This window comes from Cryptomeria japonica, chromosome 11 (genome assembly GCF_030272615.1).
Source record: "Cryptomeria japonica chromosome 11, Sugi_1.0, whole genome shotgun sequence".
NCBI lineage: Eukaryota > Viridiplantae > Streptophyta > Pinopsida > Cupressales > Cupressaceae > Cryptomeria > Cryptomeria japonica.
The window spans coordinates 401,980,420-402,000,791 of NC_081415.1; the positions used below are offsets into that span (position 1 = coordinate 401,980,420).

Here is a 20,372-nt window from a genome sequence, read left to right on the forward strand (position 1 = left end):
CACATAGGCAATGGCAAACATGCATTATACGAGCAGCGGCGACAGCAAGGGCAAACGCGCATTATACGAGCGGCGGCGACAGCTAGGGCAGACACGGGTGTGTGCATGATATATATAAACAAAGACTGAAAGACATACAATCACACAAATATACACACATACATATGCATAATTGTATGACTACAGAAATAGAACACTATAAAACATGACATGTTACACCAAGGTTACTAGGTAGACTGAATCATTTTTCGTGTCAAGCTTTAGGGTTTACTAAGTAGGTTGTTAATATGAGAGTTACTTGTCTGTACCAATGAGGGATTATGTTGCATAAGCAAGGAGGAGGTCAGAAAGTTTGATATTTGTGTATATGTGCATGTTTATGTGTGTGTGAGTGCATGATATATAGAGAGAAAGAATGACAGACACATAAACACATATAAACACAAATATATGCATCAACGTGATTTTTTTTGTGGCATTTTGTTTCTTAAGTAGCAAAAATTAAAGAACATAACTTTCGTAACCAGCACAGGGATTGAAGAGGAATGTTTCATTTGTGTATATATGTATGTTTGTGTGTGTGTGCATGATATATAGAGAGAGAATGACAGACACACATATACACAAACATATGCATAGTTGGTTGGCTAGAGGAACATAACACTTACAAAAATGAGGCATTGCAACAATTTCAAAGTTATACAAATCCAATATAACAAATAAAACAACATGTTGGGCCTTATCATCCAACCTTTCGACAAATAAAACAACATCGTTCTATTTGGTTGGCACAAGGAAACAGCAGACAGTTTCAAAAAAAATGGCATTTCATCTTTCACGGCTCCGCTCACTATGGAAAACTGGCACATGTGATTAGGCAAATATACACACCTTTATACTCTTCTTCACCCAGACACCAGACAAACATGCACGCTTGGCTTCCTCACACCTCCACTTCAATGCTATAAATTACAAACAAAATTCACAGTGAACAAAGTAAATGCTAGAAAACAAAACAATATCATGTTATCCATTAGGGTTTCAACTACTTTCGCAGAACATGAAATTCATTGTGAACACGGTAAGGTAAATGTTAAATAATAAAAAAAATGTTGTGTTATGTGTTGTGAGATTTTGCCAAGATCTAAAGGCAATGGAAAGCACAAATAGAGAAAACAAAATAGATGATAGAAATAAACTGTATTCTATCAAGATGAAAATATTGATCAACTGGATCATCAAGCGATACATACAATGAATATGAGTTTGCTTATATAGGCAAGGCTATATGGATATGTGAGCACACAAACATGACATGTGGCTTAATAAGAAACAAGGGTAGGTAGGAAATAGGTGTGGGTAGATAGGAGAAACAATATAATATTCCATATGAGGTGGATCACCCACTGAATGTGGAATGTAACAACAAGATCACACCATAAAAGGTGGAAATTCTCCTACACACACTATCCCAATGTGGCACAAACACCCAAGTATCTCATACCCAAACTGCTATGAAATGCATTTCCTAAGTAAACTTAAGGTGTAATAATATCCGAGATGAATAATTATTTACACCAACACCCCCCCTTAAGTGCAATGTCTGTCAAGTAGGCATCCCAATCAACTGAAGCTGGAAGACATGAAATATCCTGCTGCACTGAATCATAAGAAGGAAAAACTGTCACATTAGCTGCATCATCAGGTGCAATAGGTGGTGTGATATCAATAGAAGGAGATGCAATGCAAGACTCAAGAACGGGGTCACATGTGAGAATCCCCAAGTTCAAATGCCCAAAGTTCTCCTCAAAATCTGAATCATCAACATAGGAAGAACCAACCTTATCAATAGGACCAAAATCTGAAAAAGAGTACAACCGAGATGCATGATCAACCACCCCAGTCGCAATGATAGCTCCACTCTCCAAGTCTCTAATGATAACTGAATCAGGTGTGAACTCCACAGTTTTCCTAGTTGCCCCATGTGTGATTTGATAGATGGAAAGAAGATTATTTGTCAAGTGGGATACACACAACATGTCATTGAAAGAGTTATCCCCAATGGCAATAGATCCTTTCCCAATCACATCCATGTATGTATGATTTCCCATCAAAATCTGCAGCATGTGGCAAGGCTCAAATGTAGAAAACATAGATTGCGAAGATGTCATATGATGAGAAGCCCCTCAATCTAGAAGCCATCTCCCTGAATCATGACTTGTAGTAGCACAAAGAGCTTGTCCCTTTCCTTTATCTGTCCCAAAAGAGTGATCCTTTCCTTTATCCTTGGAAGAAAAAGCCGATGTAGACATTCTAGAAGGTAGGTTGATTCTATTCTTCTCAAGAAGATTCTTCAACTCATCAATATCCTTCTTATAACAATGATGTTCATCATGTCCTGACTTCTTGCAATATCCACAAAAAAAATTGTCCTTATATAATTTCCTCTTAGGTGAGAATGGTGAATCACCTTGTTGTGGTTTAGACTTAGGTTGCTTTTGATTCTTGCATTTTCCTTGATTACTTTGATTCCCTTTGTTAGCCACCAAAGCTTGTGACTTTGAAGATTTGAGAATCCCCATCATGGTCAACTTAGATTGCTCAAGTATCAACATCTCCGTGAATGAATCAAATAAGGGAGAAATGTATGAGGAACCTTGGGCTAACCTATGGGTGTGAAAGTTAGATACACAGGCTGCATACTCTAAAGGAAGCTTGTCCAACAAGTTATAAACCAATTGAGCATTATTTTTGTCAATTCCACAATCCTTTAACTTTGCTCTTAGCTCAGTTGCTTTTGTGACATAATCTTGGATTGTATCAAAATCTTTGGGATCCAAAGTTGTGAGTTCACTATCAAGCTTGTAGCCCTTAATCTCATCAACTTGACCATACAATTTCTTAAAAATATCCCAAGCCTCTTTAATTGTTGTACACTTATCAATGTGAAAAATGAGGTCATCTGATACATACTTTCTAAGAGTTCCAAGTGCCATAGCATTCTTAGTAAGCCATTCAATTTGAGCATTAGGATCAGCCTTAGGATCAGGTGGTGATGTAATAGTTTCATTTACATAATGAATGAGTCTTTTTTCCATTAGTTTACTCCATGCCTTAATTTTCCATGATGCATAATTATTAGGAGTTAAAAGTGGAAATTTAGGAGAACCCATAGCACCAAAATGAAAAAACACAAGATAGAGAGAGGCACAATCACACAAGACACCCCCCCAAAATACTCAATCAAGAAATCCCCCCAAAATGGTGATTTTGGCACTTTATACTTAGTGCGTATACAATGGGCCACTTGCAAAACAAGGCAAAGTGGACTTCTGATTTCAATTTACAACTTCTCAAAATGAGATCTAAGAGACTTCAACAAATACTGCTAGTGATCTAAACTGAGATCCAAGCAAAATGCAAGTACCAAAAATAATCAAATACTAAAAGTACAATTTCTACTTAAAATCACTGCAAACATATGGCAGATTATGAAAGTAGATGAAAAAATATGCACTTTCAAAAAAAACGGCACGTGAAAAGGAGTCCATATGAGCCCAAACGAAGCCTCCAAAGTTGTGAAAATCGGGATTTCGCAATTTCCGAAAAACTTGTATCTGAAAATCAGAAAAATTTTGCACCACTGTACAGATCACGAAATTCTACCCCAAAACAAAAAAAATTGCTCGAAAAAACAAGTCTGGATGAGTGAGATCGCTATTTGAAAAATGTCTGCAAAATTATAATTTCTGGAAAATTTCCGCCGCAGCATCAAACTTCAAATACCTCTAGATTTGGCCTCCGAAGTCCGATTTGGATGAAACAAAAGGCAAAACTGACTTTCTTAGATCTTCTCAATCCAATGGTGACCTTAGATTTGACCTAACAAGCTCCAATAAAAACCTGCAATAGAAAACTCCAAAATACACAACCTCAAATAGCATCAAATTTCTCTCAATTAGCAAACCAATGACACTCTAATGGCTCTAATACCATGTGAGATTTTGCCAAGATCTAGAGGCAATGGAAAGCACAAATAGAGAAAACAAAATAGATGATAGAAATAAACTATATTCTATCAAGATGAAAATATTGATCAACTGGATCATCAAGCGATAATACAATGAATATGAGTCTGCTTATATAGACAATGCTATATGGATATGTGAGCACACAAACATGACATCTGGCTCAATAAGAAACAAGGGTAGGTAGGAAATAGATGTGGGTAGGTAGGAGAAACAATATAATATTCCACATGAGGTGGATCACCCACTGAATGTGGAGTGTAACAACAAAATCACACCATAAAAGGTGGAAATTCTCCTACACACACTATCCCAATGTGGCACAAACACCCAAGTGTCTCATAACCAAACTACTATAAAATGCATTTCCTAAGTAAACTTAAGTAAGGTGTAATAATATCCAAGATGAATAATTATTTACACCAACATGTGTTATGGTTTAAACTATTTTCGCAGAACTTGAGTGTTACTCAAAAAGATTTCACACAACTTGAGTAATACTCGTGTTATGGTTTAAACTATTTTTGCACTTGAGTGTTACTCAAAAAGATTTCGCACAACTTGAGTAATACTCGTGTTATCTGTTAGGGTTTGAACTTACCGTTGTCACCAAACCCAAATCGTCGATCTCAACACCTCCTACCCATACCTGCGCTACAATACCTCCTCCCTACACATGAAAAACACGCGTGTTAGCAAGTGATAACAATAATCGCATACAACTCGCCTTATTGTTGTGGCCGACTTTGTCCTCACCTTCGCAAATACCTCCATTGGATACGCAAGTCCCTCGCTCCGTGATTCAACGGCTTCCTGATTGAATCAGGGACATTCAACCTGAACAATCAAGATGATCTTGAAATCCCTTGCAACGCAGCGTTCGTGTCGCGAATGCAGCATGCGTACGAAAATAATCTAAAAATTTTAAATGATCGTGTTATTGACTCTTACTATCGATTGGACATGATATTTTTTTAAATATAATTTTTCAGCATACGTGACGCAACACTCTTAACCGCGAGAGCGGCAAGGTTTAAATTTTAGCTGCGTGCCTATAACTGCGAGAAGGGCCGGTGAAGTGGTACTCGCGTAGAAGCTTTTCCGTCGAAACAAAAATGGCACCATCATCCACGTCATGGGACCCCAAGTTCTGTCCACATCAACGATGGGTCCCGAGTACTGGGCTTATGAGATACTCTCCAAACCACTACGATGTACTGTTGTATCATGCAGGGGTATAACGTTTTGGAGCCCGAATAACTATAGCCAAATGGAAGAAGATGATTGAAGTGGGAAGAATAAGAATTAATGAACCATATAAATAATTTATTGAATTTATTTATATAGTAGAGGAATGAAGGCCATTAATTAAATATTTTCATATTTAATTAATTCAATTCTCCAAACCGATTTTTAGTGTATAGAGCTAGAAATAGTAATTTCTGAAATTTGAGTTTGTGAATCGAATATTCTAAGCATTCCCTTGCTTGAATTGTTTAAGGAGGTTTCCAATAAACAATTGGATATGAGTTAAGGCTATGTAATCTTATTAATGTAAATGATGCTATTAATAGCTCTTGAAGAGTTGAAGCAAGATGACCAACAATTAAGAAACAATTTAACAATTATTCAAAAGGATCATATCACTTCAAAATCTTCTCGTCCAAGACCAATGAGATTGACACCCGAACAAATTCAAGAAAAAGGATAGGATTCTGTGTTGATTGTTATCTAAAATACCACTACTTGCGCATAAAAAAAGTGAGACTAAATCCATGGTCCAGGAAATGCTCGAACAATAGACTCTTTCACCTATAAAAGTGTATATTCTTCTCTAATGGTGATGATTCATAAGGAGGATGGTAATAGGTGCGTGAATCTGAACCACTGTGAGATCAATAAGCACACCATAAAATATAATTTTACTATTCATTTCATTGTATATATGCTTGATGAATTAAATCAAATATTATTATTTGCCAAACTAGATCTATACCCTTGATATCTCCAAATCAAAATTGGAGAACAGTACATTCCAAAGAATTCTACACAAGGATTTTGGTCATGACATTTGGGCTTACAAATGCTCATACACATTCATAACTTAAATTATTCCTCTAATTTGATAAGCCAGCACAATACTCTAGCAACAGCAGATAGCAAGCTAATGGGGCAATGAAGATAACAATATGGTCATTGTGTAATTACAGATACTCCGCTGCACATTAATACAGAGAAGGATTGCTCCAATGTTGAACTGCAATAAGTCAATATATTACATTTTTTTTACTCTAGCCCAACAAAGATGTCACCAACAAATTAATGGATGAACTGCTGGTTATAGGAACAAAATCGATTATTTAAAAATGTCATATTATGGGAAATGACGGGGACAGGCATGCAACAAGTATGACAAAAATGAGGCAAAGCAAATTGGTATATTTGATTGCAAGGCTGCTTGTAACAACTGAGAAGCTGAAGCTTCATCCAAGGCTTAATCATATAAAAGGAATAAGATATGGAAAGAGTAAAATCAACCATACCACCAGCCATGAGATTCAAAGCTGAATCACTGAAGTTACATTGGAAAGAAAACAAACTGCAATAATCTTACTTGAAATGTAAAGACAAGCCTCGAGAGAAGATGACCTCCTTCAAATCATGGTTTGAGTGGAACAAGCATCCATGCATATTTTATGTGTCTAGGATCAGTTACAAATTTGACGGGTCAGCCTCAGCAGTAGCATTGCGATAAATATCTCAGTAGTTATAAGTTAGACCTTATTGGTATATAGCTTTATAACACAGGCCGAATATCATTACTCATACTGTATTCTGATTGTTTGATTGAGTATAACATGGTTACCATAAAATCTTAAGTATGAGTCCATACAATCAATTATTTGGCTAAAGCATAACCATTAAGAACCCTCAAGCAAGTTAAATCATAGGCAGGCAATTCTGCCAAGTATGCAAACTGTACCAATTATTCGAATCAAGTACAGTTATTTCAAATTGAGAATTAGTACTGCAGCTTGTGAGATAGAAATGTGTGAGAAGAATTTTGACAACTTTAATAATGTTTATAATTTAAATTCCTATTCATGAAATATCCAATACATTCATGCTTTGAAATGCTATGTGGAACACTAATTACTCCAAACATTTTGAAAATTTGCAATGTATGATAGCCACAAGAGCACGGAAACTAAAATAGATCCAGCAATATAATTTAAGGCAAACAATCAAAGCTACTTTGATTAATTTTAAAGTGAAATTGCATTTGGGACCAGCACCCAAGAATGACTCTAAAGACCACGAAGGGTATAAGCACAAATCAACTGGAATTGCAAGTTGCAATAACAGGTGAGCATATCAATGGGTATGATATAGAAATTACATTAAGTCCATATTTACATTAATATTTGACAGGATATTATTGGTTAATTAGTCATAGAGTTGCCAACAAGACGAATAGGAATATACATCTACTGCCTAATAGATGGAAAAAAATATAGAGAAACCCTAATCATGAGGCCATTCTTGAGCTCTAAATACCTAGGCTAGTAGGTTTTGAAATGCGAATGGCTTATATCTTTCAGCTTATGTGTAGGACATTTGTAATATAAACATAGAAGTGTCATCTCCATTTGATTTCTCTTAGAATAGTGGAAAATCATCCATATCCAGAAACTTCAAGTGCGGTGGCTTTTTTGAGCTTGTCTCATCATATCTTGGGTATATGCTGCCATTCAACTCATGAAAAAGGTTGAGATTATCCACTAATTTGTGGAAAACATCACATCCTGCACACTGCACACAGATAGATCCAGGAGACGCATCAGACTCTGTCATGACCAATGCACTAAATTTTGACACTTTTCTATACCACTAAAATTGTCCATCCATAATATTCACGCAACTTATCCTTATAAATGAGAATTAATTATAAACCTTGTACAGTACAAGTAAAAACGGAAGAAATTGATTCCTTTTTGCTTGAATGAATTTATTTTTTACTCTTCAAATTAGAACTCCCATATCACTCATCAGCAAAAAAGTATCCATTCCAAAACACTTTGGCCAAGATTCGAGACTATTAGATGTCACAAACCTGAACAAAAACAGTTCCATCTGTATAGGCATGTGGGTTGATAGCACGAGTTGTGCGTTGGCCACAAACACCACAAGTAAATGCAACTCTCATCCGTCGTCGAGGGGATTTGGTAAAGAGAGACCATGGGTAAATGGACTTCTCAGCAATTTCAGTATTTTCACTTGGGCCTTCTGATACAGCAGGCCCTTCCATTCCAGATCCTGTGGTCCATCCTGTTCCCCCAGCTGCCTTTAGTACCAAACCCATGGCTGTATCCTGCAAAAACAAAGGCAAAAAGCTGAATTTTCAAGATTCAGTTTACAAACCTTCTAGTTTGCTACACCACCTCACATAATTAGGTTTAGTTGCAGAATTAGTGACACCATATAGGACCATGTAATTGGGCTTTGAGGCATTTTTCTCTCATGAATTGGAACAGATGAAAACCTGTCTTCATTATTTGTCCTGGATGCTTGAGAAGCATATCCTAGTGGAATGAATCTACACTGTTCTGTATAGTGTACGGTTCTGCCCAGTTAGTCAAGTTGGTAGGGCACAAGTGTATTGCAAAAAGTGGAAAAAACAAAATGACAAAAAGAATACCTGGCATGATACACAATTTCAACATAAGAAACTGTGAACTATGATGAGTAAACAGGTTCAAGAGCAATGAAGTCAATCTGGTTGTACTTCCATATTAAAATCAGAAGGCTGGTACTGCCCAAAATCCCAGTTGAAATTACCAAAATATATGGAATTCACGTCTATGACAATCAAATACAAGGAAACCTAGTAGAATAATTTTAAGGATAGATACCTCTCAGTTGTGACATCTAAATCTAAAAGCAGGTACCTGAACTCAAGGAGGGCATTTCCAAATACAAAAAATGATAAAACAAAACTAAATCCAACGCTAAACGCAATAGAAATAAATTGTATTACTCCACTACATGGCACCCATTTTGTAGACATGCCGAGTGCATATTTAGAACATATTATTATCATTTTGTCTCCTTGTGACTAGTAGAGCTTTTATATTTTGATCTGATTATATAATGGCATTTCATACTCAGGCATGTTAAGACATGCTACCATGTGACTTATTTTAAATATAGTATTGTCATGTTGTGGCATTCTAACAATTGAGCTATTTTGATTATTTAATAATGTGCCATCTAGTTCATTTGAACTATAATGTTAGTATTTGAGGTTTGATTATACCATGTGGTATGCAAAAGGTAGGATGATGCCATATTTAAGGGCAGGTAACACGATTCATACCAATACCATACAAGGTTGAAGGAAGGTCCACAGTACCATTGGGTGTAACTGAGTCAACCCAATAGTGAGGTGGCTCAAGAAACCGAGACATATTGGGACAAAGAAGACAGAAATTTTGGCCATCACGGTGAATGACTTGTCTTGGCATTTGACATGGTGCTATGAATGACTTGGCCTAGTGAGTAGGTCACAAAGACATTTGTTAATGTTGAATGTCACCTATTTCCATCTGAGAAATTGTATGTAACTCACTCAAAGGTCAGTGACAATTTCTACTGACAGTATGAGGGAAGATCACCAGAAAAAATGTGATTTTCCTTTCCATTGAAAGGGGCAGTTAATATATGCAAACAAAAATATTGTAAACAACACTTTCATTATTCACAAGCTTTGATCTGGGGATTTGAAATAATAGAGAAAATTAAACACATAAGGTAATTATTTTGGGCCTTTCAACAAGAATTAAAATAAAACAAACCGTGAACTTCTCATCCAAAAAAAATTCTGGGTTTTCCAGGAACACAAACAGGAATACACGGAATTTTGAGTATATTGCAGTAGAAACACATTGTCGTATACAGCAATACTTTTCTTAAAAAGAGATTATAAAAAAATTCTGAAAAAAAAAGAAGAGATTCTTTCACAATGTGCATATGCACTTACTAATAAATTTTCAAAATGCAACCTGGAAACTTGCACAACACTCCAAAACTTTACAATAAATCTGCTTACCTAATTTTAATCATTCTAATTTCACTTTCTACTTTTTCTGTTATGGTGGAGATTTTGCAATTTTTTCCGTCTTTTCTAAATACATTACAATTTTCACAAATAAAAAATCTTTGCACACCTTTGTAATTTGTTAATTCTAACAAAAATATTATGTGTAAGGACTACTGAAATTTTGCACACTTTAATTGTTTATTAATTCTAAAAAGAATTGAATAAATATTATCATGTGCAAAGGTTAATAATTACTGAAGTTTGCATTGGGATTCTTCCCATAGTGTGTGGATTAAGTGGTGGTGTTGTTGCTGTGACCACCAAGGTTCAAACCCCCACTAGGCCATTGTGATCACCACTTGTGCCTTCACTGATCCAATGTGCTCGTGGGTTTGAGTCTTAGCCTCTCCCCCATTTGTGACCTCACCGGTTCATAGCTCTGGGTCAAAAGCGTTTCACGTGGAGCCGGAGGGCGTCTCGTGCCAGCGTCACCGGTCACCTTAAAAAATTTACCCAGCACAAAAAAAAAAAAAAGAGCTGAAGTTTGCACACTTCATAACTTATTAATTCTAAAGAAAAATGAATAAACATAATAGTGTGCAAAAGCTAATAATAGTTGTAGTTGAAATTACACACTTTCATAAATTATTAATCTTAAAAAGAAGTATATAAATCTAATTATGTGGAAAGGCTAATAAAAACTAAAAGAGACATTTATGTCATTAAGTGAATATTTATACTTTTCTATACAACTTTGACCAACTTGAAGCCATGAGTTGGCCCCTAGATCACTTTACGATAGATGAAAACTTTCTAACAAAGTCAAATCTCAGTCTAGTGCCTTATCCATTCCCTTCTTGTTTATGTCAGCCTTTCCTAGCTGGGGTTTCCCATTTCAATATATGTACTTGTCTTGTCCTACAATTTTCCAACACATTATTCTCATCCTGAAGAAGGATCATGACGCATGATCAAAAAAATGTCGATATTAAAATTAATCTACACAGTTTAAATTGAGAAAATCATCTCAATACTCTATAAAGATTTTAGTAAACTTAAAAATTAAAAGTAAACAATAAACTAGAATTAAGCATATACGTTTTTTTACTTGATAAAGAGCAGCTCATCTTCGAATGCATAGAAGTGAAGAAAACCTCCCCCAGAACCCTTATAAATTTGTAATATTATGTGTGATGTCTATAAGCTTTCCATTAGCTCCATCCTCATCATCCACATGTTCAAACCATCCATAACCTTTCATCTTACTCTAAATGAATTGGAGAAAAGAAAACTTAAGTTCAAATAGTAGACAGCAGCATGAATATTTTGGTGTTGTAGATTCCACCTCCAATCAATACTGTGCCAAATTAAATTAATATTTGTTTCCATTCAACCCATACAAATGTTGAATCACCTCGTTGGTCTTACCCATGGCCTCATATAGATACCCCATGGGACTTTTATCCCCATCCAAAAAATATATTGCAATGTGATGAAATTAGTCTTAGACCATGACTGCATAAGCTCCCTATTGTTTGTGTGCTCTCTCATGAAATTCAAGACCTTTGTGTGGTTGTAAATGTGTTTTAACTTTTATCACATTCCTCACTTCTTTAACCATGTACTTCACTCAACCTAATTTCCATATATTCCTCAAAGAGAAGGTTAATGTAGTGGGCAGCACAAGTGCTCCAAAATAACATAGGATGCTTCGACTTTAGAAGTGCATTGGCTACCACAACCACATTGTCCATCACTATGTGGACATCAGTGTACATCACTATCTAGACAACATTCTCCATTACCACTTCCATCACCACCTCGCCTAACAAGTTGCACAAGGTCTTGACATTTCAATTTCATTTAAGGAATCAAATTCAACTGACTTCAAAACACTAAATATCCTCCTAAAGCCACAAGTAAGTTGATTAAGTATGGTTCGTACCATTCGTCTACCTACGAAATAAAATGTTGTAGTCCTTTTTTTCCAAATTTGTTTTTGTTCATTTACTAGTTGATTTGCGTTTTTTACCACATCCTCCAATAATGGCCAACGTAACTTATAAGGCCTCAAAGCCTTGAACCCTTTACCTATCAATCAACACAGTGACCGATTGCTCCCAATAAGGAGTCCTCAAAACATTAAATGGAATCTTATATTACTGAATATTGGCACATGCCAACTTGGCCTCATGTTGCAATTCTTTATTTTTAGCAATACGTTTTGATCAAAGTTGCACAACAAGAGTGTTACGAGAGACAAAAAACTAGAACTACGAAAACTTGGACTGCCTAAAAGCCATAATCATAGCCCAATGGAAAAAGAGCTCCCTATATTACCCTCCAATCCTATAGAACTCGTGTTACCTGCCAATGCTTTTGTTGCCGTCCTCTTTTTCTCTACTTTCTTCTAATCACAAGATGCAAGCAGACTTTTCACCTCACTTAACCTCCTAAGACATTGAAATTACATACCATGACATCTCAGCAACTGATCCATGCAAGGTGATATTTGAGGCAATTTATGCCTCCTCTCACATACAGCCCACAATTGTTACAAACACCCATTCCTCTTTTTTGTTTCCTAATAGAGTCTTTAGACTTTCGACCACCTCTCCTATGTGTGGATGCCATTATGTTTTTCAAAAAGAGGAATGGAAACTTAGAAAAGCAGACAAAACCAAAAAAATTGAAAAAAAAAAAACTAACTATTACAAACTAACTCAAAATAAAAAAGAAAATACTATATCCAAACCCTAGCACTAGAAATTTAGAATGAGGCACGAGAAAAAAGGAAAGGTTGCATTGTTATCAGATGTGACTGATAAATTTGTTAATCTTGATCAATTCTCCCTCCCAAACACCTACAGACAAATGTGCAATGCTCCAATATGTCAAACAGCTTGAATGCTCAAAATGAATAATGCAAATGAGTTTTTTTGGGGCAAACTAATGTATCTTGTTGGTGGCCAAGTGTTTGACTAAAACTCATGAGTTTTTCTTTTCTTGTTTGAGTTACTCACCGAGCCAATGTGGCCCACACGTACTCACAAGTCAAACAAGTTCTTGACAATTTTTTAAACTATGATGTGAACCATAGTTTTATCACTATAAAACCATGTATGAACCATTTGATGACAGACCCATTTCTAAATCCCATGTTTGAATATTAAACTCTAATTATTCCACTTGAATGGGTTACCCCTACATGCGGACAGCAACTGAATTTGTCTAGGGACAATCTCGCATATTTTGGGCATGTGAAAACCTTAGTAGTCCCTAAAAATGACCATTCTTGTATGAAACCTTTCCTTGATCCAATCAAACCCTAGTGGTACATGTGACTTCTTAACACTGCAATGCAACATGCATGTCTTCCATGATAAAATCTCGTATTCCCTATATTCTATAAATAGAATTGAATAGACATCAATGCAATTACAAATATGAAATTTTTCAAGGGCCTCTAACATGAGACATTCATAAAAAGCTATATATACACAGATTAAATTATAATAAATATGTAAAATATTAAAATTAATAATAAATAATAATAAACTTAATTAATAATAAATAATAACTAAAATATTTTAATATATGTTATATGCCTAATATAATAAACTCCTTAAAAAAGATAAACATATAATTACTATTAGTAATCAATAAATATTAAACTTAAAGAAAATTTTAATAACATAAATTGTAAAAATTATAACTTAACTTTAATAATACTAAATTCAATAAATAAATTAAATTTTGAAACTTGAAATGTAATCAAAAAGAAAAAACATACAAATGAAATTTCCAAAAAGCTGAAGCCTAAACAGTAATCTGAAGCTGCAAGAAATACGAAAGATGATACAGGATATTCGCATCACATGAAAGATGGGAAAAATACGGTGGCAAGGATGGACAGACGGATGCAACAAAGAATACAAAATTGCAGGATACACTCTCTGAAAGTGAAATCTTTGTTGTCTTTGCCTATGCCTCTCTAAAATCTCACCAATGTTGAATGTTTTTCCATGCTACAACTTGAAATTTTACATCCAACCACTATTTTTCTTTAAAAAAATGGGATTTTAACGTTTTTGGGTTACTATTATTCTCTTCTTTGTTAAATTCAATTAGATACAACCAGTTAACAAGGGTATCATACCCGTACATATCTGGCATGGCAAAAAATTGGATATTGTTTTGGTTACAATCGAGTACAATGGTACACATACCAAGGGTTGGGGAGGCATAGCTTGCAAAATACTGTGCAGATAGGATCCATGCATACTTGCTTATTCAACCTATACAAACACAATTTTGTTGTAGCTCTACCTAGAAAGGAACACCCTCATACTTTAGCTCTTCATCAACAACTTAATATTCTTCACCTTTCATAAGGGAATATTCAAGTCCTGGCCTATTCAAAGATGTCGAAACTTCGATATATTCCTCTTCCTTTGGATACATAGCACGTAAAAAAAGGGAAAAAGATTGAGATGCTTGGGTAGGCTGAAATTCTTCTAATATGCCATTTGAACAGACTTCAGGCAGCTCTTTAAATTAAAAGGAAGAAGAGCTAGCAGCTTGACTCCTGCTCAACTCTTATACAACAAGCACCATTTTGCATGAGAATAGGAACAAAAGCATGATTTTGACCTTTGATTTTTGTGTGCCTTCGTCTTCACAAGAGAACATGTCATATACCTATGGACTCGGTCTTGTATCTGATTTGAGAATTTGATTTTTATCTCAAAAAAAAATCTTCATCCAGCACAGTAAAATTGAGCAAAGTTCAAGGGGTGGGTAAAATCTTCATCTCCTGTGTGGGACTTTGAAGTAGATGAAGAGAGATGCTCTATTGGAAAGACCGATACTATCAACTCCTTTCTTAAAATCACCGAGTAAATCTTTACAATCCAATTTATCTTTCCAAACAGTATTATATTGTCTTTTATCCCCATTGCATGTTGTTGAGCAACCGCAATAACTACTATTTTATTGATCATTAGTAGAAATTTGATTTTTGAGTCAAGTGCAACAATAAAGAAGCAAAGAATGATGTTCGGACTTGGGTTGGCAAAACTACGCATTGTCCTCAGCAATTTGTTAAAGTGTACTATGAAATCTCTCATGGGCTTATCTTCCTATATCTGGATTTGAGAATTCAGAAAAGTGTCATTCATTTTCGGCAGGCTAGAACCTTGCCAAAAATTTATTTTGCATGCTATTCCAATCCACAATACATGCATGTGTGTGTTGATGAAAACATTCAGCAACAAATACAAATGAAGTTTCAACAAAAATTATAACAGTCACATCTTCATAACAACCCCAAGAATCCCACATTCAACTGTGAAAGCTCCAATATGTCAATCTACTCTTAAGATCCATCACCTACAAACACTGGACAGTTGTTTCTGAAACCTACAGGTAGATCATCATGTTGAACTAGCATCAACAGTCCAAAATGCCAACCGCATGAGACAGAAGCAACTGATGTCAAGATAAAAATAAAGGAAAGAGCCCATATAAGATGAACTAATTAAAAAGAGACACTACAAATAATCCTAATTGAAAGGGTTATCCCTAGATAGGGGCAACAATATTAAAAGGAGAAGTCTTTACTTTAAGATTTCAAAGTATGTTCGAGGCAAAGATAAAAGTTTGATGGATCGAATCAAAGGATGTGCAGCACAGGTTTGTGAGACTACTGTAGGAACCTTATAATAGAAATAATGCCCATGCCCATTGAATCGGAACCTGCAAACCTCGTCAAACATGTTACTCATTGCTCAAGAGACAGAACATGTGCAAAAAAAGGATGAACTGTGACATCCGTACTTAAATTCAATAAGGAACGGATACGTTGAAGATCAAAGAGAAAAACAGCATGCATCCATACCATTCACCAGTGACATTCAATTTGAGTCACAGAAAACAAAAGAGGGAGTTGTGGAAAAACATCATTTGGAAAGACATGGTAATTCGAGCTGAGATAAGCAAACTTAGAGCAATTGGGAGAATGAAGATGTGGTCTTTGGTTATGCATTTTACTAGTGGAAGTTGGAAGGTGTTTCCAGTCCTCCTATGTCCTAGAAAACATTTAAAATCAATCTATTTCCTAAAAGATAAATTTCTATTTTGTTATTTTATGCACAGATTTGCTGATTGACTGATTAGTCTTATGAAGAATACTGCCACCATACTTTTAGGAGTGCTATGTATACCTCAAAGATAGTTTAATCTTCAGACCTCACACATGCATCTGCAATATTCATAGCATTTCCTACATAATTTGCAGCTTGTGGAAAAAGGGAAAATTAATCATCAGTTCCAAAAATTTGTGAAGGGATAAAAAATTTGTAGGAATGTCAAGTAAGCAAAGTAACAGAACCCATCGAAAGTTTGACCACTATCCATTCATATTTGCAGCAGTTTGCAACTTTTTGTGAGCACAGTTCACAGCTTGCTCAAAAAAGATCTTTTTAAGGTTTTTAAAGTGTGATTCACATCTCAAGAACACATTAAATTCAGATTAAAAAAAAAAAAAATTGGGCTTGTTACCTGACACTTTAGAAGTAAAATGGCTCATAATTCATTGCTTTGACACAATCTTCAAAAAGTTTTGCAGCTCTGTAAGTGGCCTGTCAAACCTTTTTGGACAAACATTTTCAGGATCTCAGTTTTTGAACAGGGTGTAAATATCGCATCTAGCAAGCACTTTAAGAGAATCAATACGTTCTTTGTAGGTTCCTAAGGATTCCAGTATAATTGATAAAGTTTTTAGGATCCCTAGGTACACTAAAATAAATGTTTAAAAACATGGCACCTATTTGAGACAGTAAGAGCTGAGAGAGTTTAAAAACAGGCATACTTTTGGGTTGTTCCGTAGGTCCAAATGTAGAAGCCCACGCATTACTTAACCAGCTTTCCCTAGGGACTCGACACCCGTTCTGGATGTCCAGAATGTTCTGAGGGCAGGGAATTTGGGCCAGGATATCCAACCCCACTCCACTTTTCTTCCAAAATTGGAGCATTCCATAAAAAGGGTGGCATCCCCTTCTTTCCTGCTGAAATTGGGGACATCTTTGCATTCCTGGGATGTCGAGGTGTCCACCCATACTTGCAATTTTAAGACAGCAAAAAACAATTTAATGAAAAAAAGTGGAAAGCATCTCGTAAGCTTGGTGTGCCTGAGATCAAGCCTTCCCCTAGAGGAGAGTTAGGAATCTAGGTAGACATGATTCAGCAAAGTTAAATTGAAAGCATTCACCTGCTGGAACTTGTCTCGTGTTTTCAGTCCAATTTCATTGACATTGGGAAGACTTGTTCCACAAAGCTAGAAAATTCTGGGAATCTTTTGCAATGTTATTCTTGAAAAACATCAACGATTTTCCTTCCTCGGACAAAAGCTAGTTGAGCCAAAATGCATTCACAAATAAATAATAAACATCAACTCCTTGGCATCTATTTTACTTTACAAAAGAAAAAACGTACACAGGAGGTCATCAATGGTTAGAAGCAAGGAATATAATTAAAAACACAAAGGCATTAAAATTGGAGATCTGTTGAATTGACAATTTGACAACAAACTCGTGATTTCATCTTATTAATAGTAGTCAAAAGTTCATCCGATTCAGAGTTGCATTAGCTCACACACCTAGGTGTTTGCTTCCTTTCAATTGTAAAGGGAGTTTTCGATAATTATACATTGTATGGAATCACGTTTATATCCTTAGTAGATCTATCCAAATGTCCATATTTTATAGAATTCAGATTTTTTTAATTTGTTTTAAGTTTTTTTGTTTTGTTTTTTTTTTATTTGTTCCTTAAAATTCAAATATTAATTTTTATATATTATTTTATTAGGTGTCCTCTGCCGTCCCCCAAATCCAATTTTTTGGCCATCTTGGATACCTGTCCCCGAAACTCTGAGAAACACTGTAATTGATAGAAAATATTCATTCATGTTTTTCTAATTAATTTGTCATTTTTATTGTAAGTGCCACCATTGGGGACGCTACATAAATTATAAAAATTTAAGAGCTGAGAAGAAGTATTAAGCACGATAGCATAAACCAATAACAACAAAGAGAGAAATGTAAAATAACTTAAACAAATGGTATGAGCTTAACCAGTACATAGACACCAATGAACTAAGATTGGGAGTAACGAATGTCTATGATGGTGGCAAAAGATGGCCCTTCATCATGGATTACTCCACCTGAAGTATCATCCAAGCTTACTATGTTGATTATCGAAGGCTGATTCTATTCTTGCCCTCTTTGAAAAGAAAAAAACTTGCAAAAGCTGGAGAAATTCTAATCAAAATTAATAATAGAAGGCCACTATCCAGAGGAGAACTGCAAGTCTTAAAACTAAATCTTGCTTCTCTGAATTCACCTTTTGTACGCTTTCACATCAGACCACATCCATGTCTATGTGGTCCCCATAGGCTATCCTGGTCTTTTGGATATGAATAATATCATTTGATTTCATTCATCAAGTGGTAAATCATCAAGGGTTTTGTAAAAGAATGAAGAGGTTAAATTCACAGAAAATGCTAAGTGTTGGGGTGGGGTAAAGTAATGGCATCCACAGCTGGATGCAACATACCCCAAGTAATGAAGCTTAGAAACCCCGAGAACATGGTTTCTAACGCTATGGTGATTCAAGCTTGAGGTTCCAACACTTTAGTGAGTTGTTGCAATTCTCCAGTAAAAAACAAAAAACAGAACATGGAAAGGTAAACATGAAAATAAATTACCTTTGAAAGACGCTGCAAGGATGTAGCATCCTTCCCCTGAAATTTTATCAGAGGAAACCCAGCTGTCTCCTCAGATGCCTCTGTGTTCCTTTCATCGTCTGTAATAACATTAGACAGCCAATTTCAATCAGCGGAATTGAGAAAACTAATAAATGGGAATGAAATATGTAATTTGCACCAATACATCGATTAAAATATAGTGCAGGACAGATTGGTATGAGGATAAAATAGGTATTTTTTTTCCCCTTAAGAAGTGCTTACATACATGCATACCTGACTTTTTGTGAAGAGAAGATACTGAAAGCCTTCTGGTCTTTAGAGAATGAGGAGAATGGACGCTCCTGTTGCAATCATAGAGAGCGGATAATCCACAACCACCCCTTAAAGATACTGTGGCTCCAAAGCTCTCCATTCTCAATCCCTTGTCAACACCCACCAACAGATTTAACCTCGTTTCTCCGAGATCAAGATACCCACTTCACGAAACCCTCCTTGCTCCCACACAAATCAGAGTCTCAGAACCCCGAAAAATACGAAAGGTCAATTGCATCGATATACGGCCAAAGGCAAATTGGCAAACTGTTGGCGCTGTCGGATTTGCTTAGAGATATTTCTTGTTATCATGGAATTCCGTTCCGCATCTTCCTTCCTGCCAATTCTCTCGGTTCTAATTGTCAAAAAAATCTGGATATATTTGACCATATAATCTCATTTGATTTTGTTTGGAACTGAATATGGGTCCCGTATGTTTGTGGCCTTCATCTACCTAATGTTGATAATATGAGAATAGGTACTCGTGATTTTTAAAGTTAGTGTTTATAGTACGGTTTTCAATTAAGTTTATGGACATTGTTTATTTAGTTTTAAATTGTACATTTTAGTATATTAGGTTTGTGTATTTAGTCTTGTTTACGCTTATTTAATAGTTTAATTTTATGTTATATGTATATAATTTATCTGTGAGATTTGGATTATTTATTTAATATTTGTATTAATAATTTAATTTGATTTTGTTATTTGATTTAAGTTATATTTTTAAGTGTGAAGTTGTTTTCATAATTAAAAATGATGATGACAAATTTGGACCATGTTTCTTATATGCTTTAAATGACTATAGGGAAAGGATAGAATTATGGAAATGGCTCTACAATGGTCAGAATGAAGAATAAAGTATGGTGTAACTATTAGCAAGAGGGGAGGAGAATTTATTACAGGCTTGATGGAATGTATGTGAATAAGGAATAGTCCAACTTTAACAAAGATACAAATGGTAATAGCATTAGAATGCTCCCCTACACCCTCTCTGATCACCACCCCATTCAAGTAGACATTTCTTCAACAATGTTGATGGCATAAGGACAAACGAAAATTGCAACTTCCTAATGTCAACTTGTTGAGTGATGAGGATTGTAACAATATCATTAATATGATTGGATGGATTAACAAATGGGAGCTATCTAACCCCTCTTCCATTGCTAAA

At 35.4% G+C, this 20,372-nt stretch overlaps 1 protein-coding gene across 1 annotated transcript; it reads right to left on the bottom strand.

Moving 5' to 3' along the window:
* Positions 1 to 7,259: 7,259 nt before the first annotated feature.
* Positions 7,260 to 19,620, bottom strand: LOC131071584 (uncharacterized). The gene is made up of 4 exons (XM_058007486.1): positions 19,166 to 19,620; positions 18,893 to 18,990; positions 8,143 to 8,400; positions 7,260 to 7,841 (listed from the first exon to the last, which is right to left on the bottom strand). Exons 1-4 carry the CDS (start codon positions 19,302 to 19,304, stop codon positions 7,689 to 7,691), a joined length of 648 nt encoding a protein of 215 aa, XP_057863469.1. The 5' UTR covers positions 19,305 to 19,620; the 3' UTR covers positions 7,260 to 7,688.
* Positions 19,621 to 20,372: the final 752 nt, after the last annotated feature.